At 37.9% G+C, this 24,981-nt stretch overlaps 1 protein-coding gene across 4 annotated transcripts in view; it reads left to right on the top strand.

Moving 5' to 3' along the window:
• ZFYVE28 (zinc finger FYVE-type containing 28) overlaps window positions 1-24,981 on the top strand; it is a 165,898-nt gene that overhangs the window by 99,179 nt on the left and 41,738 nt on the right. For all 4 annotated transcript variants that reach the window (XM_055723427.1, XM_055723416.1, XM_055723407.1 and 1 more), the window contains exons 3-8: window positions 2,027-2,164; window positions 5,009-5,211; window positions 6,930-7,019; window positions 9,770-9,859; window positions 13,076-13,177; window positions 21,176-22,540. In XM_055723427.1, coding sequence (XP_055579402.1) covers window positions 2,027-2,164; window positions 5,009-5,211; window positions 6,930-7,019; window positions 9,770-9,859; window positions 13,076-13,177; window positions 21,176-22,540 — 1,988 coding nt within the window. The remainder of the gene's footprint in view (window positions 1-2,026; window positions 2,165-5,008; window positions 5,212-6,929; window positions 7,020-9,769; window positions 9,860-13,075; window positions 13,178-21,175; window positions 22,541-24,981) is intronic.

Below are 24,981 nucleotides of genomic sequence, written 5' to 3'. Positions count from 1 at the left end.
AGTGACTCATGCCCTTCTACAATTTAAATGCTTTAATCCTCAGTTTCGTTCCTTGCTCTGTAAGGGTAGGAACTAAGTGGTTTAGGAGTTTATTTTCTTATGGGACCTACTTTCAAAATATTTTGACTTCCCAGCAAGATCTAGCTAAATAATGATGAAAGAAGCATACTCTATACCAGGAATTAAGAAGTGGAAGGAAGGAAAATAGGAAACTTGCTATTAGCCTGCTTTTTCTTGCCCTAAGGCATCATACTAATTTATATGTGATCCCTTGGCTGTGTCTGCATTTTATCCTGGAGAGGGGAGATGGTGGCAGCCTGGCTTTTTTCTTCAGGCAGTGATTCTGGATGGTACTGCTGAAACAGGGTGTGAGCATCTTTGCTCTGATCTGTCTTCCAGAACTTGAACTGAAGTTCACCTTGCAGTTACACTAGGGAAAACTGTGACATTGACTTTTCCCTCAATTTCTACAATGGGCATCTCTTTGGATTCCTAGGGATCCAAGTGCCCCATTAATCCTGGCAGTATATTGCACTTGCAGAGTGAGGGGTGCATCTTTAAAATTATTTTATACGTTGGTGAATCTAGCTTTGGTTTTTTTGTCTCTTCTCATACCTGCTGGCCACAGTCTGTGTTGTTTTGTGATGCTACAGAGCCCTGTTTTCAGATATTTTTTTTTTTTTAGAGAAAATGGTTGACTACTATGCATGCCAGTGTTGTTTTAAATGTATGGGGTGTTGTTTGTTTGTTACAACTTTATCAAAATGAAATGTGTTACCTCATGACAGACTTGCAAAAATAATTTATGTAAAAATGTTTTAATTGTTAGCACATAAAGTACCTTATACCAATATGTAATAAATATTGCCAATGGTTTATTTATTTTGGATTAGACAACTGGGATTATGGCATTAATGCTAAGATTATTTTGTGGCAACAGCAGTCTGCGCTGAAATTACTGAAAATTTGAATTATTTTTTTTGTACCTAAAGTAGGTTTTGCCTTTCTCAGTGGGGAACAAACTAAAGGGGCAGGTTTCTTCAAAATTTCTATTCTTCTTTTATTTTTGTAAATGCAGAGGAAAAGACACCAGTAAAGCTTAGGCGTAAAGCAATTCTCTATTAAACAGTTCTATGCAGACAGATTTGTTTTTATTTGCTTGAAAAAATACTTTCAAAACAATGTGAATTCTGTAAATAATGGAAGAAGGATGAGACAAAACATCTTTAATGAAAGCACTCAGGGTTTTTCACACTCTGAACCTACCTTTATTATGTTAATCAAATTTCATGTGGTTCCCAGCAGGGATACATAAAGATTACCTTTTCAAATAAATGAATATGGATTATTTACTGCATATCAAGAGACTGGTTAGGGGTCTTTGATCTTTGTCCTGATGCAGACATAGATCAGAGCAGTTACTAAGACTCTCTAACTTGTGTGGTGTTCCCTTATCCTCCTGGATGGCCAGGGGGAGAAACAGCAGGCAGGTGTGCCAACCCTTGCCTGCTGGGGACTCAAGTGTAGTAAGCACCTGCTTTAGATTCCCAGGACAAGTTTAATTCTTCAACTCCAATGATCCCAATGTAACTCAATTTCTAAGGTCTCCGGGGTACTCTGTCAGGTGCTTTTTTTGGGGAAGAATGAAGTGAATATCATTTGGGCTGGTGAGAGGAAATGAGAAGTCAGTTTATTTGTGCTTATAGTTTATTTACTGATACTTTACAGTTAATGAGCTCTTTAAATCATGCCTCCTCATCAGAAGTCCCACTAAAGTAGTCAGTTAAGTGCAGTGAATCTGAAAAACTGTCTCTATGAAAACTAAAAAAAGTGAAGTTCGCCACTCTTCCTTTCGATGCAATATCCTCCTGTGTTTTCTCTGTGTGTGTGATGACCATTAAGAGTTAAATACTGCATTTTCTTTCTTAATTTGTTGTTGCCTCGCTAAAATTCTGTTAAAACTTAGAAAAAAATATCTGGGATTTATGTGGGAACAGTATATATGTTATCCTATATTTTGCTTCAGGATAATGTTTTGAACATCATAAATCAAATCATGGATGAATGCATTCCACATGAACGGGCCAACCGAGACTTTTGTGTTAAGTTTCCGGAGGAAATACGCCATGACAACCTTGCAGGACAGCTTTGGTTTGGAGCAGAAGTAAGTCTCTCATGTTTTGTTACTTGGGGTTAATGGACCGTTTTTGTGTGGTATAAAATCAGAAGTTTAAAGTACATCTAGAGACTTTTCTGCAAATGGTACGTATAATTAAAGAGTAAACATCTTTGAGAACTTGCTCTGGATGCTCATTGGAAGGGGATACTTTAACTGTGGTTTTGGTATTGCTTGGGCTAACAGCATACCAGTTTATTTCCATAATTGTCTACTGCCATTATGACCACGTCTTAAAAATTGTTCTTTTGTGACCTAGCATCTGATTAATATTCTTGATTTTCAAATTTATTTTTTGTCCTGATGGGCCACCTCATGCTTTAAAAATCTTAGAAACAAATAAAGATATATAAGGGAATTATAGCAGGATAAAAGTTTTTCGAACAAATGTAAATGTATGCTCTTACTTTATTTTAAGGCTATATTATAACTTTGAGCTGGTATTTTTTGCGCATAACTCATTTGTTTCACATGTTTAGGCTTAAAATATAATGGTTTCTGTGCAAAGCACTGAAGTCTACTTATCTTATGTGGCTTTTCTCAAAGACCTGCTTCGACAGCAACCTGTAGGAACAAGGGATTTTTTGTGGTGAATAAGCTTTAATTATTTTAACCAAGGGAAGCTTGAAGTGTCAGAATAAAGGACATGATATGTAAGATACTTATTTGTTACTACTGGTATCTGTTGGCTAAGAAAAAGGAATAAAAACTCATTGTGGAGTCTTTAATGATAAACTTAGTGTCTTCAGGTCTGCTGGCCTGAGGGTGACTTTAAGCACCATGGATTTAAGAGTTGAGGAGAGTAGCCTAGACATCCTACCACACAACAGCATGTTGTGGTGTTGCTTTCAACTTTGCCTCTCTTGTATTTGAAGCAATTCGTTGGCTCCTGTTATTATCCATTCTGTTCTCTACCAGTTCCTCCTTTCTTTTTAAAGTGCATGCTCTCCTATCTTGTTTAGTCCAATATGCGTCCATATGTTCTGTTTCTGAAACTTTGACAGTTGTTAGTTGTAGGTTCTTCTGAGTCAGGCAAGTCCCGGGTAGAATTTACAAAATTAATTCGATTTTTCAATGCTTTCTAACCCTATCTTCAGCAAAAACAGCAGCAACTTTTTTTCTAATTAGTGTGTGACCTTCACTGCCATCATACAGGTGACACCATGCTCTGTTTTTAAAATGCTGAGTGTCTGATGTATCTGCTTAATGGTGCTTCTTTGGTCATTAGGTAGGAGAACATGGGGTCATTCTGTCTGCAGCTGTCCATAATGAATCCCTGTGAATCCCATTATCCTTTCTTACTTGAAGGCACTAACAAACCAGGATTACAGCAATGAATGAACAGGAAAAATGCCAGCCCATGCAGTAAATTCTCCTTGCGTTGTGGAATATGCTTGAGGGGATCACAGAGACAGCTAGTATCTTCGGGGATGAAAAAAATAGTCTCCCTTTATTCACTGCTTGTTACATAAGTTAATGCTTTTACTTTTTCCAAATCCAACTTTCATTGTCTCCTAAATCAAATCAACAGGCTTGGAGAGACCTGTTGGTTTCAGAGAAAGTAACGTATGCAGTGATGAAGTAATGTTAATTCCTACTACTGTAGACACTGTCATTCTGTAAATTCATGTAGTAAGGAAAACTGTATGGACTGTTAAAAATATACACTTATGTGCCCTTGTCAGTGCAATCGCTCTGATGGACTAAGTACCTGTCAGCAGTTAAGACTTGCCTTATCCATACATTCCCACAAATACTGCTTTGACTGATAAGAGGTAAGAACATCATCTTCTCCTGGTAGCCTTAAAACATAAATCAATGCATTAGCCTGCTGAGCAAGGGTTGGGATGGCAGGTCCCTCACAGAGAGCTGCAGTAATGCCTCCCATCCAGGGGAGTGCAGGGGCAGAGAGGAAGTGGAACAGAGCTGCGAATGAAGATTTAAAACAAAAAAAAGATAACTTTGAGACTAGAAGAACCGTGTATATTTTCAGTTAATAAAAATATTTCCATTAATCCAGTAAGTATGATTTACATCAGTGCTTGTTGTCTTCCAAATGTATCCATAAAGGAATAAAGCCAGCAGCAGAGATTATTAAATAGCCTGGTTTTAACAGCAATATTTTAAAAAGTTTTATTAATGTCTTACAGTAAAAATCTACTTTTAATGTCTTTGGGAGCCCTTGTGTAACTCTTGGGCCAAGGAGTCTCTTAAATAGCTGCTTCCCAGAAACTGAAAGGGAAGAATCACTCTGTGACCTGGTTTTATGTTTTTTCCTATAAAATATATGCATGGCTTCTGTAGGAGGCAGGCTATTGGTCTAGCTCACTCCCTGGTCTGACAGCCAATGTGAGTATTTTTGCTGCAAGTGGCATCACGGTTGCAGAATTTCTGTCCTTTTCATGAGGAGTAGATTTACAAAATCAAGCAGTCTAGCCTGGATCAAGAGAGTCCATTGATTGTACTTCAGCTGGATCCACATCCCTCTTACGCAATCAATCTTCGTGTACATAGAGTATATATTTTATCAATACATGCCTACCTAGTGGGAGAAGCACTTTTTAAAAGTTATTCTATCAGTTATGTGGTTCTTGCACTTGAACCTTCCTCTGTTCCCATGTCTCCTGGACTGAGCTGCTCCCTAACCTTTTATGTGAAGGCTTACGACTCTCAGCATATCAGTTTTAAATCTTTCACTTGTTTAATAATTTGCAACAAATTGGGGCTAAGTACTGCCTTTGTTCAAAGTATTAACTATCACATCTTGTTCTCTTTTAAACATAAAATTAACTTTGTAAAAATTAATATTTTCTCTCTTAATGTATTTCATAGTGTTTGGCTGCTGGTTCAATTATTATGAATCGTGAAATTGAGAGTATGGCTATGAGGCCATTGGCGAAGGATCTGACTCGAAGCCTGGAGGAAGTTAGAAATATCATTCGTGACCAGGCCTTAAGGGATTTGAACCTCTACACAGAAAAAATGAAAGATTCACTCAAGCATTTTGATGTCCTTTTTGCTGAATTTGAATTAAGGTAAAAGATCCGATGTAAATGCATTGTGAGCATTGGCTTGGGTACTACAACTGTGGTGTGCCTTGTTGGTTTTTGGAAGCTTGCTGTTTTGTTGTGTTTTCTTTTAATGGAAAAAGCATGTCATTTTTTTTATCATGGTATTTGAGTTCTTCAGTAATTTGTTGTATTGTTAGATTTTTTCCGTCTAATGTAGTAATAACGAAGAGAAAATTAAATAGCTTTTTAGCAATTAATATTTGCTCTATTCAGCTAAACTGTAATTTTCCATTTGCATGCTGGCATATGGCATTTGAGGGATGTTTTCCAAGACAAAAAAGGAAGCCATAAATCTCTTCACTTAATGTTTTTTTGTTGGAGGAAAGGCGACAAATAAGATACATTTTAAAAAAAAAAAAGATAACAAATAGTCTAGATATTATGAGGTCTTGTTCTCTTGTGTTTAGAGATACAAGCAGGATGCACCTAGTGAATTTAAGGCAAATTGAAAACTGATGAAGGAAGTGCTTTTACACAAGCCATAATTAACCACAGGAACTCAGTGATTTAAAAACTTGTGATTGCAAAATGGCTTGGAGGCTTATAGCAAAAGCAAAAATAACTGCTTTTGGGATGAGAAAAGCAACTGCTTATTGCATCAAGGGTCACATTGACCAGGTCTTGCATTGTGCTTCGGAATTAAGCCAGCTTCCTGCATACTTGTTAGATGGTTGTAGTGCTGGGCATAGTTAAAGACAGGATAACTGGACAAGATTATCTGTGGATGTAATATAATACAGCCATTACTACCCTCTGCAAGACAGGTTTCTTAGAATTGGGTAGTGTTTTAAATTTTTTCTGGGAATAACCCATAGACTGTCTTGACTCCCATTACTCTTAGCCTTTCCTCAGTATTCATATTATCTTGTATTATTTTACTCATGTAAGCAGGTTTTTCTATTAAAAAACCCTATCATTATACTGTTACACTGAAAAACATTTTAATTGAAAACATTAGCTAAAAATGTTTTTAAGTGTGGTTTTGAGTGCAGACACCAATGACAATCAGTAACTGGTTCTTGACAGTACCTGTGCAGTTTTGGGCCTGTCCATACCAACTCTCTACATAGAGCATTTTAATTTGCCATTGTTCTGCAAACAACTTTTCCCCTTTGTGTGTTACCTGTAGTCTACAAATGACTGATTAAGTAATATGGTGACAGAAAACCACTTTACCAAAATTTCTCACCTTGTGAGTTAGTACTTCTGCATGTAATTCCACATAGAAATGAGGCCAGCTTTTAAGTCTCCTAAATTGTTTCTCTTGGGTGGCTGAAATTTCCCTAATATTGTCTCGGGTAAAACCTTTTTAATTAAAATTTGTCTTTCAGTCAGGTTTTTTTCTTAAGTGCAGAGTGAACTACTCTGTCTCCAGGATGTGGCAATAAAGATCCTTCTAGAACCAACCTCCCTGTGCCACACAGTATGGTGTTCTGGTTGCTAAATGTGTGTAATGACATTTCTAAACTGAGTTCCACTGCCTCTATCTGCAATAAGTAAATTGGATGCATTTCTTATAGATTCTTGTGCTGTAATTTTTGTAGGAGTGCTGTCAAAATAAATACAAAATGGTACATGAAAGGTTAGGTTTCTATGATGATTTATCATAGCCTTGTTTTTGTCTATGTTATGATTTGTTAAAGTGTGTAAAATAGTATTATGTTTTTCTATAATCTTTGTAGTTATGTGTCGGCCATGGTACCTGTGAAGTCTCCAAAAGAGTATTATGTGCAGCAAGAGGTAATCGTACTCTTCTGTGAAACTGTGGAGAGGTAAGCATTTTAGTTCAGTACTAGGTTTTTAATTTCTGTGTTTACTTTCAGTCTGAGCTTTTCTAGAAGTACTTTGACTGTAGTCTTTAGGAAGCATCATAAAATACCAGGCATTTTGCTTTTCTAGTAATATCCAAGTAGAAAGCTAAAAAGCATTAAGCGTGCTTGCCAGGCACAAGCCTGTACTTTTTTGGTTGTGGGTTGTTTTTTTTTTTCTAGAAAACAAACACAAAAGTTAATAATCCAACAATATTGTCTCTATGCCTAGTTATAGATATGTAAATGAAGGCTAAACATTTAGATAAGCTCCATCTGTTTAAGGCATTAAGACTTAGTGATATTTCATGCAGGAATACATGAGATGATTCAAATAGTTTGTGAACCTTTAGGTGATTATCATGAAGAACTTGTAAAGGCTCTTTAAAATCTTAGAGGGCTGGAGCTTGACTCTGTATGTATGAAGATATGATGTTAAAAGAAGGCAAACAACCAAAACAGTAGTTCACTAGTTCTCTGAGAAGTATAAAGTGATAAGCAAAAATGTGAGTTTGGAATGCACTGTTGAACAACTTTTCCCCCCCACCCCATCACAGACTAGTCAGCCTAGTGGGGGGCAGTGGAGGGGAACAGCATGTGAAATAACCAGCTGTAGTGAGGTTTTGTGCAGTGTAAAGCAGTTCTCAAAAGGAAAATAGTGAACTGGAGTCTGAGTGGAATTATTGGAGACCAATTGACTGTAAGAAGCACTTGCAGTAAGTGTTCGGTTTAGTGTCATATTAGGAGAAGTTGTGAAGTAGGACTCTGGGAAGGAATGAAGGATTACACAGCACACTGCCACAATCTGTAGATGACACCAATGCCAGAGAATAGAATCATAGTATCATTTGGGTTGGAAAAGACTCTGAAGATCATCAAGTCCAACCATTAACCCAGGACTGCCAAGTCCGCCACTACACCATCTCCCTAAGCACCGTATTTATGCGGTTTTCTTAAACACCTCCAGGGATGGCGATTCCACCACCTCCCTGGGCAGCCTGTTCAATGCTTGGCCACCCTTGCGGTGAAGAAACGTTTCCCAATATCCAATCTAACCCTCCCCTGGTGCCACTTGAGGCTATATCTTCTTGTCCTATTGCTTGTTATCTGGGAGAAGAAACTGACCCCCACCTGCCTACAACCTCTTCATGTAGTTGTAGAGAGCAGTATTGTCCCCCCCCAGCCCCCTTCTCTCCAGGCTGACGCCCCTGCCCCAGCCCCTGCCCGGCTCTGGACACGCTCCAGCCCCTCAGTGTCTGTCTGGCTGTGAGGGGCCCAACGCTGAGCCCAGGCCCCGCGGGGCGGCCCCACCAGTGCCCAGGGCAGGGGGACGGGCGCTGCCCCGGCCCTGCCGGCCACACCGTTTCGGACACCGGCCGGGACGCTGCTGGCCTCCTGGGCCACCTGGGCACGCTGGGGGCTCATGCCCAGCCGCTGCCGCCCAGCCCCCCCGGGCCCTGTCCCGCCGGGCAGTTCCCAGCCCCCTGCCCCCAGCCCGCAGCTGCCGGGGGCTGGTGTGACCTAGGGGCAGGGCCTGGCGCTCAGCCCTGGGGACCCCCACACCACCGGCCCCGGCCCCTCGGCCTGGCCTGCCCGGAGCCCCCCGCAGAGCCCCCTGCCCCTGGCACATCAACACTGTCCCCCAACCAGGTGTTTCAGGCTTTTTAAAAAACAAGATTATAGCTCAAAGTAATCATAGCAAGGAGGAGGAATTACTTTCCATCAGTCAGAGGGCTACTACATGCACTCATATTTGGCCAGTGTGAGGAAAAAGATGTTTCTCATTAGCAGCTCTGGATAATGTGGCAGTGGACAGTAGGAAGGAACAGGGAGTAAGGGTGGGCCTTGCTCTGCATCCATCTGTTAGTACAAAGTAGAACTTGCTTTCTGGTCGTTTTGCTGTCCACCACTAGCAGTATTTGCAAGATGAGTACTGATGAGGAATAAGAAAAAGTTATTTCCATTCTTTCTGGGACCACTCCTCAGCAGGACTACTGTGCAGTTCTGAGTGTTATCTTACTCACTGATATGGACACATTGGAGAAGAAATTTGAGAGTGTTAGGAAATCTAAGAAATTGCGAAGAAACCTGGAAAACATAGCCAAGTGAAAAGCCGAAACAAATTGGGTTTTATCCTAAAAGGGATTTAAGATATTTCTAAAGTTATTAGAGGACAGTGAAGTGGCCCCCAAACATTAAATCCTTAGACTTCAATAATAGTTGCTGTATAGAACTAGGTGGGTTTTTTTTTTAGTTTGGTTTGTTAGATAAGGAGTTGACCTAGGTGATCATAGGAAGTTTTATTTGAAAATGAAACCAAATACTTTCCCCTGTTACTTGGAAAATACTCCTTTTAGTTTAAAAACTCTAAGCACCAGTGGCTTTTAGTAACAAACTGAATCTTGGTGTGAAATAGTAACTGAAAAGGAAAAATGGCATTAAAATTATTTTGGTTTTGGATGGCTAGAAAAGCTTTTAAAAGTGTCTAAAGTTTTTTAAAGTGTTTAAAGTTCTTTTTCTTCTATTAATATTTTTTAAACTAGAGAGTGCAGTAGTCAGTTATTTTATATAGTGATTTAGATTGTACAAAAATAATTCATAAGTTAAATACTATCAATTTTGTTAGGCTTTTAATAGTCTTCTCAATTTTTTTCCTATTGAAATGTTCTTGGAGCATTTTGTCTCTTAGTGAATAATATTTGTCTTCTGCTTAGAGCCTTAAGGCTTGGATACCTCACTCAAGATATGATAGATGACTATGAACCAGCTTTAATGTTTACAATTCCAAGATTAGCCATTGTATGGTAAGTAATCTTTAACTACTCTCCCTTCTGCTTCATTTAAAGATTCACTGAAGATTTTAATTTTTTTCCGGACTTTTGGTGTATTTTTTCACCTGAGTTTGCTTGTACTTTATTCAAAAATATCAGAGAATTATATTTTGTTTTAAATCATTGTGTTTTCCTGTGGAATATCAAGAAGGGGGGGGGGAAATGTAGAACTAAATATAGAAGATAGGAACCTGGAACAGTCGTCCTACAGAAAGAAATTAAAAATTTAATAAAATAAATCTGTGGAATGACACATTGTCAGAAATATATTTCTTTGAAAGCACGTGTTTAGTGTCATTCAAAAATAGTATGACCTAAGCATATAAGTCTTGAAAAGCAAAAATTTTCAATACAAGTTGTGTAATTTTCTTAATGACTCTGGGTTCAAAAGGAGTTGTTATGACAAACTATTGTGACCACTGAATTAGGCTTAAATCTTTTTCAAGGAAAGTATTAACATAATTTATGTGTAGATTTGTGTCCTGTATTGACCATTCAAGACAACTAAATTAACACAGTGGGTTTATTTCATGCAGTTTTTGCAATATTGAAAAATTGGATGTATTTTTGCTAATAAGTCTTCATGATTTGAGAGAGCAGTTGTTCTGGAGTAAAGCCAGCATATTTGCAGTATTTTACCATTATGAATGTTTAAAGGTTAGCTAATATAAGTAGTATAATTGAGGGAAATAAGAAACCTCAAATCCTGAGTGTAATGTGCTTCTCCTCAGAAAATCCCTGTGGCCCATTGTTCCTGTTAAATAGGATATTGTCTGTAACTGTCTTTCTAAAAATAATAACAGTAATAATCAGATTATCAATAAACAACAGGAATGCGGGAACTCTGAGTCTGCTGGAAGGCACAGTGAGGAATAATATATAGTGACTATCTGGAAAGCCAAGGGCTCTCTAGAAAATATACCATGTCAATCCCAAATTACAAAGAAGAACAGAGAGGGAGAAGAGAAAAAAGTTGTAACTGCTTGTAAGTATTCAGTGATTTGAAAATAAATCACTGCCATGTGAAGTTCCACAGAAAAATTACACCATCCAGATAGTAGTGTTGTCTGGAGGAAATAGAAGTCTTCTGTTTGGACTGTGAAAGGAGAAAACTTTAAACACAAGACAAATGCAACACAAAGTTGTTGTGCTTTTGCTCTGTGTCTTAATGAGAAGGAGGGATCTGGGGCAAGGAGAAGCCCTGGATCCCCTTGGTCTTCTAATAGCAAAGCTTTAGGGAATACTTCTCAGGGTCATTTTTGTCTAAGGATTCTAATACGGTGTATGTTGCCTAGATAGTTAGCAGGTGTCAGTGCATTTTGAACCAATAGGAAACACTAAGACACATTTTTTCCTTTTTTTTTAGTTCTTTCCATGTTACAGCTGTGTTGAAGCTTTGATTCAGAAATCTCTCAAAGGTCATATGTATACAGAGACCATATCATAATTTCTTCTGTAGTGTTCTAGCCCAGTTGGGTTTTGTGGTTGTTATTTTTATTATTTTTACTAATTCTGAGAGTTAAGCTCTATGGAGAGCAAACTATACCTGAAAGCCAAAGGTATGATGATATTGCATCAGTTAGAGGTTCAGTGAGAGCACCCTCAAACTTCCCCTCAGCAAACTAACATTTCTTTAGGCAGAACGCAGGATGTGAGTCAGCAGTAACTACTGTGCTTTGTGGCAGCCTGCTTGTTGAAGCCCAGAAAGCTTAAAAAAAAAAAAAAAGTGTATGATCTTGGTAACAGGATAATTTCTTTTAAGCCACCAAAAGAAAAAAAAGGTGACTTGCAAAAGGAGTAATTATTTTTTTTCTTCTCCCCTTTCCCTACTGCTGCCCTGGTCCCCAAAGCAATGTTGATCAAGCTTAGTAGTCAGATTTCTTGGACCCTTTGTTACCTTGACAATTCTGAACTTTCTGATGGTCATCTTCCAGCCTGATGGGAAACCACAGTACTATCCTGGTACTAGGGCATAAGCCAGACTCTGGGTTTAAAAACAGAAGAGCAGTGTTTCCTAGATGGTAACCAGAGTGTAAATGGTCTTACTTTATTAGTTTTTTTAACACTTCAGTGGGATTTGTCTAACTTGTGACACTAGCTTTGCTGCTGTGTCTCAGAGAGCTTTTGGTGGTCATTCAGGGAGCTTGCTAGTAAACAGCTGGTGAGCAAAAGACATCAACAGTTGCCTTAGCTGAGGCTCCCCATTACTCTGGATGGTTTGGATGCAGAGTAGCTAGAAAGCTTTCTGAAGCAGCATGTAAATTGAATGTAAGAAAAGGAACGTACCTTTTGAAATACCTTGGGTAATTGAGGGCTGACTGTAAGGACAGGAAGGGAAAAAATAAATGGCCTGGGAAAAATAAAACCTCTGTTATTTTGGGTGTGAGAACATGTGATCCATTTGCCTTTTGAGAAACATACATTGTTTTTGCAGTAGGCAGAGGATTAAACGATTTAGCAGAATGGTGCCTGGTGTGGGTGGAATCCACTCTCTCAGACAGTGTGGTATGATGCAGAAGATACGGTGAAGGTGAATTTTATTTAATCTCTGACACACAAACAAGTTTGGTCAGGAGGAACTATTGAGATATCTACAGTGGAGTTCATGGAGGCTTTCAGGATCATCAACAAACATCTTTCCAGGGAAGTTCCTACAAGTGCTGAGTTGATTTAGAAACACGTTATTATCTAAATGTGTTTTATCTAATTTAGCAAATGTGTATTCTTTTTTTACCATGTTAATACTGGTTTATATTTATATTAGAAAAATAGGAGCTCAAGAGTCAACTATCTTACATAGAAATGATTTAGACTGGGAAGAAAAAGCCATTTGCAACCTTTTAAGTCAGTAGGCTTTCCCCAACTTACTTGACAATCAGTTTCTTGTTTGTGTTTTTTTATGGGTTATCTACAGCAACAAAACAAATGCATGTTCTTCCCTTTATGCTTCCATTGCTTTCTCCCGTGTTTAAGGGGAGGTGGACAGAGGGGAAGGGGATCTTTTTCCTGTTGCTTTAAATAGTATTTAATTCTAACTGGGTGAATAAGACAAAAATAAGATAACAATATTAACTTGAATGTAGGTCTAATGTTTATGTATAGTTGCTTTTCTGGCTCCATACTCAGTAGTAACTCTGTGTAGTGAGATTTTCATTTTTGTGTGTGTTCGTCCATGTGTTTGATTTACAGTGGCCTTGTTGTCTACTCCGAGGGACCATTAAATTTGGACCATAAACCAGAAGATATGTCTGAACTCTTCAGACCTTTTCACACTTTGCTAAGAAAAATAAGGCAAGTAATAAAAAAGATGGTTGTAACTGCCTCTCTTCTGAAATGAAAATCAAAGGCCTAAAGAACTCATAAATGCCTAGAAAAGTGTTTGCGATGTTAACCATAAACTGTGTTATCCTCTTATCTACCCGACACATAGCCAGGAAATAACTAAATGCCGTTTTTCATTTCATGGGAGTTTTCTGAACTCTTCATCTCTCTGTGATAGTTTTTATTCTGAATACAATTTTATTACATCTCTGATTTTCCTTATGGTTGGGTGATGCCTGAAATACTAAAGTTGCTGTTTATTTTGGGGAGATCCTGTTTCTAATTAGCATCTTTGTTTCTGTTTAGCTAGGTTTATTACTTTTTCTCATTGCATTATGATGCAATACTCAGATCATTCTTAATCTAATAGAAATGACTATCAATTTTTCATATTGTGGATCTGTTTTTATAGGATGGATCATTTTATATATACTTCTTCTTACAGTGCTTCAGTCTTGGTAACCATTGGAGATGTGGGCTTTGGTTCAAGTATCAAGAGCACTAAAATTTTTTTCTTAGTTTGAGGTCTTTGGAAGACTAATTGTTACTTTGGAGAAGTTGTATTTTTAAAGATACAAGCTGTATCTTTAAAGGATCTTTATTCAGGGCTTTTTATGTTCACCCTTAATGTATTTTATCTGGATGTTTAAAAAAACCTAACTGTTTTCTAAATATTTAAGCTCTATTATTTTCTTAGAACTCAGTTTTATATACCAATTGCAAATTTTAGTCTTAGAAAACTCTAGAGATAATTTGGCAAAAGTTTTTATCTTTGGTGTCTAATTCTCAGCTGTTTATCACCTTCCCTCAATGTCATAACGACAGTTCGATGCAAGAATAGTTTCCACATCGATGTTAATCTTCTCTCACGTATTAGAGGTGAGGCATCTCCTGAGGGAGAATGCAAGCTTTGTCAGGGATGGTTCAGAGAGGAGCTGATGTCTGAAGTAAACTTCTTATGAATATCCGGACCACATTCTTTTGTATCCCTTGAAGATTTCCTATTTCTGTTTAGAAGTGATATGGATTTAGTTTTAGGTACATTAATAATATTCATCTCAGAATGAAATCTCAGAATTAAAACTGATAAATCAACATGGTTGGGGCGTTTTTTCTTGAGTGATTATGGTTTCATAAAACACTGAGTAAAGAAGAACCTGAATTGAGGAGCAAAACTGAAGTTAGAGGGGAAAAACCCCAGCCCTTTAATGGTACTGAAGCTTAAAAAACTCCATGGAATTTACATAAAAATACCTTTTTCTTCCCAATATGTGGCTAACACAGAAATTTTTACCAGCGTTCCAATGGCTCACTAAAGCCGAAATAATATTTAAAAGCTAATGTACTTGTCATAATCTGTACTTTCTGCTTACTCCTTGCATTTCACAACACAGAAAATGAAAATCAATGAAATCCGTTTATTGCTTCATCCATTTAATTTTCAATAACTCTGAACTTAATGCTTGGGTTGAAAACACATCAGTAGAATGCTTGTTTTTTCAATAACTACAGTTTTCAACACAAAAAATTAAAAGACTTGGTGGTTTGGGTTTTTTTGGAAAAGATTCTGATACACTTGAACTATATCATTTATTCTGCCAAGTGAGCATTAAAAATTGTGATTTCAGTTTTCTAGCAGACAAAGTTTCCTAAGTGTTCTAAGTGAGATAGCATCTATCAGAGCAAAATTTTGAGCAACACTAAGATGTAATTTGAATTTGTATTTCTGGCAGTTTTTGAATTAAAGGAATGTCAAAGAACTCGAATATTTGAAGAAACAGGGCTCAAAAAGATTCTTTAGTAATACTCCTTAAAGAAGAACACATTGAATGAAAATACCCATGAGATACCAATGTGTCCAGTTCATATAGAATAATTAAATTCCTTTTAAAAGTACCTAAGCTGTCTACATTGTAACATTTTTTGTTAGCACAGATTCTTTAACTCATCAGGCTGCAGTTCCTACTCAGTGAGAACATTCACAGAAACCTGTATGGGAAGATGGAATGAGGTACTTGATATTTCTGCTCCCTAACAAAAAGGGAGCATTTTTTCCAGGAGTCTTTTCTCCAGTCTCCATCACCACTAGTTAAGGCATGAAAAAAGATTCAAGTAGTCTCCTGTTAAAATAGTTACATTCTTGTATTGCAGTTTTGTTTCTGTTGTAACAACATAGAACAACATCTTACTGCAGAATATTATCACATCCCGGTAAATTTCTTTGCAAAGCTCTATAACTTTTTAGCCAACTAAAACATTTTAACTCATGGAGTAACACCAAATATACAGCTGATTATTTTGTAGGATTACAGGCAACTTTTAAGGTGTACTATCATAAAACTTCCCTCCTGTTAAAGGCAATGATAAGTACTGTATTTATATAGATCCACCTAACTAAATCCAGAACTAGCAGAGAAGAATAGCTATTGGCTGGGAAATTTTTTGGTGCCCTACTGGTGGCTGGCAACTTTCAAAACAATTGAGACTAGAGACTCTCAGAGCAAAAGCCGTAAGTGTTCTTGTTTAGATTTTGGTGTGGTTGAGCAGCAATTGAAGACTTTGAATGTTTTAGTTAATACCTATGCCAGGTGCTTGTGTTGATTTTTATTTTAGATGTAAAACATCAGCATTGGTATATTGTACATCTACCAATGCATAATTACATAGTAGTATTTTCTCTGGCAAAAATGGTTCAAACGTCTTAGTTTAAAAGAACAAACTACTGTAGTCTGCCTGGTAAGCATACAAAACATATAATCGGGTATATGCATAGATATTTAATTCACATGCCTGTCACCTGAACGTCCTTGTGATAAAATATTACCTATACTGTATATACATTTGAGGCTACTTTACAGAGGTTTTTGAGGTGAGCAAACATGGGTTTTCACAGTACTCCTTAATTCTGCCCTTTTTTCAGAGCCCTCTGCTTGCCTGTTTGGTGTCTGTTTCTGGACTATTAGAATAGATGACAGGGTCCCTATAGATTTTAGTGGTGCAAAATCAGGCAGATTGCAAATCAAGTGGTGCAGAATCAGAGGGTGCGGGACTTGGCGCAGCACTGCAAAAGCAGGAGGATGCAAATTGCATTCCTGTACCTGCATCATGTTCTTCTGGTGGCAGTTCCATAAAGGCAGCTGTTTATGCTGTGTTCGGAGCATGAACTGAAGCACGGGCTGGCAATAACAGGGGTGCTGTTCTCTGAAAACAGAAAATTTAGAATTCCAGTCAGAATAGGAGCAGGGTTAATAAAAGAGGCTTGGAGAATGTGCAAGACCAGTTCACTTGTGTTTTTGTGGCCCTGTCCACTCTTTAGCCAAATTTTGTCTTCAAATGGACATCTAGCCTTGGATCTTTGAAGAATTTCTTCACCCTAGATACTGGCAGGAGAGTAAAATGTTTATTGGTTTTGCAATAGGCAGAGTAAATTTCTACTACTGCTCATTACAAGCGGAGTACATCTTAAGAGCATGCCTTGTTTTTCTTCCAGTACCTGTTGCCACTGGAAGAAATATGTCCCTGATATTTTCAAGGCTAGATTGCCTTCCTGTCATACTATTGCAAAAAGAGTAAAAACAAGTGAAACCTCAACATGTGCCTTTTTTAAATTCAGTGTTTTCTAAAGTCTCTGTGAGAAGGAAGTGCACTGCTGCTGTTGGGGTGTATTGCAGAAGCTGTCTTTACCTGTGGCTTCTGAATAATGAAAACAGAGGGAGAAATTTTTTTCCATATGTGTGCAGCACTTGTTTGGATCCAGTGATGAGTTAGAGATGCTTCAGCAGAAAGGAAATGAAGGGTGGAATTAACTATGGCTTAATTGAAACTGATGGTTTAATAATGATGCCTGATACTTAGTTTTAAACTTTCAGTAGTGAGATTTGATGTTTCTCTCCATATACTGGTTCACACTAATTTAATTCTTAATATCTACATAGGCATTTTACAACACTAATTGTTACTAATTAGTAACAAAAATTGTTACTAATGTTGGCAGTGAATCTTGTATAATCTAGTACACAACATATCATAAAGATAACTGTTGACCGAACATTTGTCACTTTGCAAGGAAGCTTGTATTTAAAACAGCCTGGTGAGTCTAGGGTTTTTTATGCAGAGAGGGGAAGATAATTGTCTGATCCTATTTTAGAACAAGCTGTATTTGTTAATAACAAAATTTCTGGTGTTTGAATTGAGAAAATAAGCTTATCTCCTTGAAATTTAAAGCAGGATTGTTTCTCTACTGAAATAACAGGGCTGGTGGACTACCATGTGTCATCCAACAGATTATGTATAGCAACTCTTGCAAGGCACCATGGACCTGACTGACCTTAAAAGAGATAAGGACTGTCAGCTGATTTTGTTGATTTATTTTTTTTAATCAAGCTTTATTTATTAATTCTCAAAACTGCACACAATTGCTCTTAAATTTTGAGGTGGTGTTATGGGCAGAAACAAAGAGTTCATTACTTATTTCAATGAGGCTGGTCAGTGTAAAGTAAATACATATTTCCAGCAGTTCCTTTACAGTAAACATGTGAAACTGGTATCAGATAGGTCTGTGCAGTTAGGTTCTCTGTGTCTTCAGAAAGGAAGCAGAGCAGCTCTGGCCACTCAGACATCCAGGAATCCTGGGTCCTGCCATGCGATGTTCTGAAGCCTGAATAAAAATCCCAGACTAGATGCAGAAACTCGGAATATTCTATCTTATATTTTTACTAGGCCCGTTTCATTCCCAGATATGCTGATGTGCTTGGGTGGAAAGCAAATTCCTATGAATCTTGCTAGCATAGTCTGTGTTTGTAAAAGTTGCCAATTCTTATCTTACATGTTTTGAGAAGAGGGTATGACTGGTGTATGGAGAGGAATAGTTGATGTTTAAGCAGTTAACTGTTGGTCATTTACTGGTGTGCACATTTTCATCCCTGCAAGAAAAGATCACTGAGGATTGTTGAACATGAGGATGCCGCCTTAGTTCAGAAATTGTGAGCTACAGGCTGCTGCAAGCCAGTAGGATGCACTCAGCAGAGATCATTGTGTTGTCCTGTTCTTATGCTCGCTCTTAGAATCTTTTATCAGAGACAGGCTTTTCTGCTTGATGGATATGAAAATATATTACGTTTTTAATATCTTAAGTGAGAGGCAAGCTTAAAACCTTCACTGTTGCATTTGTGTGCTTACTCAGTTGTGGTGTTTGAAACTAAAACTCCACCCGTTTTTAAAATTCCGCATTACTTTGTTTCTGCTTATAAACTGCTACATCACAGCACTTCTGTAAAAACTGACCAAGTGTTTTTAAGTACAAAGCCTCATGGCAAAAAATCATGTTATTCTATGTTTTTATTGATTGTATTGGTGTAATTATTTCAAAAATAATAATAATACAGATATTATATGTTGGTGTTAAACTATTTTTTGTCAGGTTTTATGGTGATGTTAAAATGCTTAATTTCTTACAGAACACTCATTACTATTTGAATAAATGTCTGAGTAATGATGTGATATCATTATATACTTTGTAGACTAAAAGGAATGTATTTTAAAATATTCTAGTATGCCAGATAGTAAAGTTATAAATCAGTATTGCTAGGTAAGTGGGTCTAACAAAGAATTGCCTATTTCCCTTTCTTACTCATTTATAATGGAAAACATTTTCAAACTTTGGACTCAAAGGCGCATATGGAATGATTTAAAGAACTATTGACTTCTCTATTAGAGAACATGGAAACAAGTGAAAAGGTTGCATTTATTCTTATAAGGTACTTCTGTCGGCTTAGAATTTTTTTCAGGGTCATATAACTCATATAAAAGCATGATTTTTTCAAAGAAAAATTAAACGTTAATTGTATGGAATGTACATAACTACAAAACTGTATTATCTACTTTTTCTGGCTTAAACATGCTTATCTAAACTGTTACCTTTTTAAAATTGCAGGGTGGCTGATATATGAGTCAGATACTAGTGATGTATTTTGGGGGGCATTGTGGTCTTTTAGTGATAGTACTTGGAAAAATGTGGTCTTTGAGTTAACAAGTTAAGAATGCAAGTCATTGACTGGAAATCAACATGTGATGTGTGTTGAATGTTTCTTTGGGGGTTTTCTTTGGTACTTTTGTTCAGACTGAAGTTACTCCTTTAAGGGAATTCTTTTAATATGATGTTGATGTTATGCCAGCTGTATGTCACCTGCTAGCCAGTGATCTCTAAAGACATGTGGAGTGCTGGACTTCTAGCCTCTCTTTAAGCTGAAGGTCTTCCTTTTCCTATCCCTTCATTTATGTTAAAATATACTTGGTGGTCTTCAAAAATATTGACAGCAGTTCTTGACAGGATATTTTTATATGTGGTTTCTAATTGAGAAGCATAGTGTAAATAAAACTCAGACCTAAAATTAAGTGCTGCTAGGTCTGTGGTTTTGTTTTAAAGTTATAAATCACTTAACTGTTATTTGAGGCTCTTATGTTTTGGTTTTAGGTGCTCGTAGTCTGAAACTGCAACACTGGGGACACTTGATAAAGCTGGAGAATGCTGCATGTCTCTAGAAAAAGTGGTTTAGTAAATATGTAAATTTTTTAGGCCTGCCTGATTCTTAACATCAAGCAGAAGCTTAACTCCCTGATGACTGAGTGGTGTAGTTTAACCCCAGCTGGCAAGTAAGCAGTACACAGTTGCCTGCTCACTTCTCCTCAGGATAGGGGCGAGAATTGGAAGAGTAACAGTGAGAAAACTTGTGGGTTGAGATAAAGTTTAATAAGTAAAGCAAAAGCCATGCGCACAAGCAAAGCAAACCAAGGAATCCTTTTGGCAGGCAGGTGTTTAGCCACCTCCATGAAAAATCGGGAAACATTTCTTCACTGCAAGGGTGGTCAAGCATTGGAACAGGCTGCCCAGGGAGGTGGTGGAATCACAGTCTCTGAAAGTGTTTAAAAAAGTGTAGATGTGGTGCTTAGAGATGTGGTCTAGTGATGGACTTGGCAGACCTGGGCTAACTGTTGGACTTGATGGTCTTAAAGGTTTCTTCCAACCTAAATGATTTTATGAAAGCAAGGCTCTGTTGCCTGTACTGGTTAGTTGGGAAGACCAATGTCATCACTCCGAATGTTCCCCCCCTTCCTCCTTCTTCCCCCAACTTTATATGCTGAGCAGGGTGTCCCATAATATAGAATATCCCTTGGGTCAGGTGGGGCAGGGCTGTCCCAGCTGGGTTTCTTTCCAGCTTCTTGTGCCCCACCCCCTCACCCACTTGGTAGGGTGAGAGGCAGAAAAGGCCTTGGCTCTGTGTGAGCACTGCTCAGCGTTTATGAAAACATCCCTGTCTTATGGATACTGGTTTTAGCACAGATCCGAAACATGGCCCCATACTAAGTACTATGAAGAAAATTAACTCTCTCCCAGCCAAAACCAGCATAGTTACATATTTGACGCAGGAGTGAACCAACTTCCAATCCTGGTTTCAGTGAACAGGCTTCCAAGACATCAGTGTTGTAGAAGTGATATTAGTATTTTATAATATTCTTTTTATCTGACTATTTAATGGTGTAAAACTTAGGCAGTACTTTTTACAGAACAGTTTTCAGAATCTACTATAAAGGATAGCAAATCGGTTTGCTAATCAGAGTCAAATTTGTGAATTAAATTAAAATGACACTATATCTAACTGTGGGTAACACTATATGTAAATGGGGAAAGATCCATTTTGGGGCATGTTTTGATTCATTTTGGGTCTTCATTGCAGGAATTAAGTAATTTGGTACCCTGTATTTGCATGAATGATGTCAAAATCAGGCATCAGCAATCACATGTTGTGAATATGAATGTCAAGTGCACCTTGAGTTACACAGCTGAGAGTACTCTGTGCCCTCAGGTTCTGGCTTTCTGTACTAACAGTAAAAAGCTTTTTTAAGATCTGTAAGGTCAGTTCCTCCTATGATTGTAAATGCACAGTGATGTGTGTATTTCTCTATTTTCAGGGATCTACTTCAGACATTAACTGAGGATGAACTGCACACACTAGAACGTAACCTCTGCATCTCTCAAGATTTGGATTTTCCAGTCAGAGCAGATCCTGAAGCACCCTCTGTCATTACACCAGGCATAGCTGCGACTTTGCCTGCTAAGGAGCTTTCAGCAAAAGCTGAAAATACAGAGGCTGAGCTGGCTTGTTCTATGCAGTATGATGAACAGGAGCTGGAACAGCTGAACAGGATGGTACACAGAGTTGGAGATGAAATGTCTTCTCTGCTTTCCCCTCCAAGCATCTGTCAATCTCCAGCTCACAGGCCTAGCCTAAGAAATAGTTCTAGCACAGAGGCTTCACCAACAAGACACCATCTTGACAATTTAGCTGATGAAGACGACAGAGTATTTTTTATGGATGACCTAGATGGAGCAGGAGAAGCTCTTGCTGGGTTGGATTCAGTAAGTGATACTTTTGCTTGGGTGAATAACCCTTGCCATGATTCAAAACAGAACCTGCAATATAGAGATGCTTTGCTATACGAGAATGGCCACCAGACAGAGGAAACTGTGCTTTTAAAAGATGTTGAAAGTGACTTAAGCAATAATAACAATATTGAAGATAGCAAACAGATATCTGGTGTTTCAGTTCAGAATTCATGCAGCTGTCTAGAAGGTCCGGACTCGCAATTGTACCTCAATGGCTGGGATGCATACGCTGATGACGCAGAAATGGCGGAAGTGATAGCTCACAGGACAGGAGGAATGAAAATATCTGCTACTGTAATATTCAATCCTAAATCTCCCTCTAGCTCAGAATCCCCAGTAACAACTCCAGAAGCAGCTATTAGTTGTGTTCCTGGATCTGCTAATCCATTAGCAAATGAGGAGGAGGATGAATCCCATAAACTCAGTATAGCTGCCACAAACTGTCTAATTAATTCCTGTGTGTGTTGTGGCAGCTGTGAAGACAGCAGGGAGGACAGTGTTGAAGGTTTAAAGACTAAACATTCTGCAGGAGGTGTAGTAAATGCTTCATACACATTAGTAAAGTCTAAGGAAATGGACCATGTAGATAACTTGGACAATTCAGTCCCTGCAAAGGAAACATTAAAACCCGAAAGTTCTGCTTTGTTAGCAGAAGGAGACTTGGGCAGGGAAGAGCAAAACCTGCCAGTCTCCTCTAAGTGCCTGGCACATTCCTCAGGTTCGCAGGTAGGAGCAGAAAATGACTCACAGGGAGAAGCAGAAAGCATCTCAAATCAGCAGCAGAAGTGGGAGAAGAGAAAACAACTAAGTGAGAAAAAACTGGACACCAATGAAGATGCTAATAGTGAGAGGACAGCAAAGGAAGATGTAAAGTCAAGATCTAGTTCAAGGTAAGAGCCGCTTAATGTCTCAGTAGAAATTTGCTTGTAAAGAAGTTCCTATATTCCTGTACTTCAGTGATTGGTGTATAATGTTGATTTTAAAGAAAATATGTGGTGCAGGATTAAGGAATTTATCAATATTCTTTTTTTTAATGCAAGTAGCTTTTTATTTGACTTAATTATATCTCTTTCGGAAAACATGTGGAGAACACCTGGATTCTAATCATATGGCGTCTACATCATTGAAATCAATGTTACATTACCAGTTTAATGTAACAGAGTGCATTGCTGCTAAATGTTACCCAGGTCATTATCTCTGTGGTACTCTGCTGTTTTGCAGGAAAAGTGGCTGGCAGATAATGAAAAGTGAACTTGTGCGTCACTGCACAGGATTAAATTGGGATCTGAACACATCTTACCTAGCTTCATTTGAGGGAATGGGATTGATCTGATAATGTAGCCTGGGGGCACAAATGTATTTGTGAATGCCTCTGTGCTGAAGGAGCCTAATAGAGTGCAGAAGCAGCTATATATTTAATGGAAATGAGGAACTAGATGATAGGGAGAGACCATAATAATAGTTGTATTAAAGTGCCATGCTTCAGCTCAACTTTGATTAGACGTTAGGGATCATATACGCATCAGTAGGAAACAAGACGTCATTTTGTTTTACTGTTCAGAAGATAACCTGTTTCCTAGTGAGTAAAGTCCTCAGTTTCCCTGAAGTATTAATATCATAAAGCAGGGGAAAGAATTTAAAAGGAAGTTGTTGTTGTTTTTCTGTATTTCCGTGACAGTTACCTTCTGTTGTGCCTCACTGTGTCAGTACTGTGGAGATCATGTGTGTGATGCAGTATCTCTCTTCGTTATATGTGTATAGAGTTCAGGATAACACAGTGGAGGATAGCATGAACCATGAAGCATTGTCACAGTATGAAGGCTACAGAAATAAACACTTTTTTAATAACAGACCTATTGAATTATGAAATATTTTACTGGTAGTAGAAAAAGAATCAAGAGTTTTTTTACAGTGGAGTTAATTCCTCTTGTGTACATCACAACTTCGTGTGCACAAAACTCAACTTTTGAGTAGGTAGTTTTATTTATCTCATTATTCTGAGTATTTGCAGTCTTAGGCTTCAAGTATCATATTCAAGGCCTTACAGCAGGGTTTCTGAATGGACTTCATTTTAAGAAGTAATTCACAAATCCCTTTGTTTCATGCTTTGGCAACACTTAGTGGAATATTGCTTATAAGTAATTATTGTATGTTTGATTAGACTCCTGATAAATTATACATTGTTTACAAAACTCGGGCGATTTGTCTAATAATTTTTGCCCTGGGTAGGATATTAAGCGAAACTTGTGAGAACAAGTTTGCAAAAGGTAATAAAATTATATATATAAGCTGTTTTTTCAGCTTCCATGGTTTGTGGGTGTAATAACTTCTTCTCCACATGTTTGTCCAGCCTCTGTTAATACTGTGTAAAAACTCTGTATGAGAATTGTCCTTTTACACAGTTCTGTATGTCTGTGTACCTCTGTATCCTTTCGTTTGCTCTGGACCTGGTTCTTAATAGTTTCATTGAATGACTCCTAGTTCCTGCCTGGCCTCTCCATGCTGGTTGTGATGTAGACCTCAGTCACACTTGTCTGTGTGGTTACTTTTTCAGGTTGGAGAAGTCACAGCCTACTTGATCAGGAGTTATCTGTAGCTTTGATCATTCCTTTTGTCTTGCTCTAAACTTTTTTCAGTTACACTGTTTCCTTCTGGAGATAAGTGAATCAGAACTACACTTAAGATAGGAGCAAACCATGGATTTGCACAGTGGCATAATAGTTTTCTCTTCGTTTTCCAATGGCTCCCATTATTTCACTTTGGAGTTTTTACCTTGTGGTGATCTTAGAGTTTGAGTTGCCTGCCAAAACCCTAAGATCCTGTTTGTGAGCTCAGATGTTGTCATTCTATATCTGATGCTAAAATTGTTCTCCCTGTGTTTACCAGTTGAATCTTATGTTGCCATTTTATTACCTGTCATTCAGACTTTAAGATCCTCTGCAGTTCTTCAGTCTGCTGTTATTGTTACTACCCTAAAAAATTTTGCACCAGTAGCGACCTTTCAGACTTCATTTCTCGCCCTGTTTTTGCAGATCGTATGTGAAAACAAAACCCCCAGGGTCCTAAAGAATTTCAGCAGTGGCACCCTGCTGTTCTGAGACGTGGTTCTTTAACAGTTCCTCCCTATATATGGTTAAGAATTATTTATCTGTTTTGGGACTCAGCTCTTATGCTATAGCACCTTAGTTTTCTTGAAAGTCTTCAGTGAGGTGTTTTGACAGAACCTGTTTGGAAATACAGAGGATGCTAGCCAAATTACCATTCTTCACAAGCTTCTTGACCCCTTCAGAGAACTTCTAAGAGGCTCCCTCTGCAGCAGCCATGTTACTAC

This window comes from Falco cherrug, chromosome 1 (genome assembly GCF_023634085.1).
Source record: "Falco cherrug isolate bFalChe1 chromosome 1, bFalChe1.pri, whole genome shotgun sequence".
NCBI classification, from domain to species: domain Eukaryota; kingdom Metazoa; phylum Chordata; class Aves; order Falconiformes; family Falconidae; genus Falco; species Falco cherrug.
This window is presented reverse-complemented; position numbering and strand designations above follow the sequence as displayed.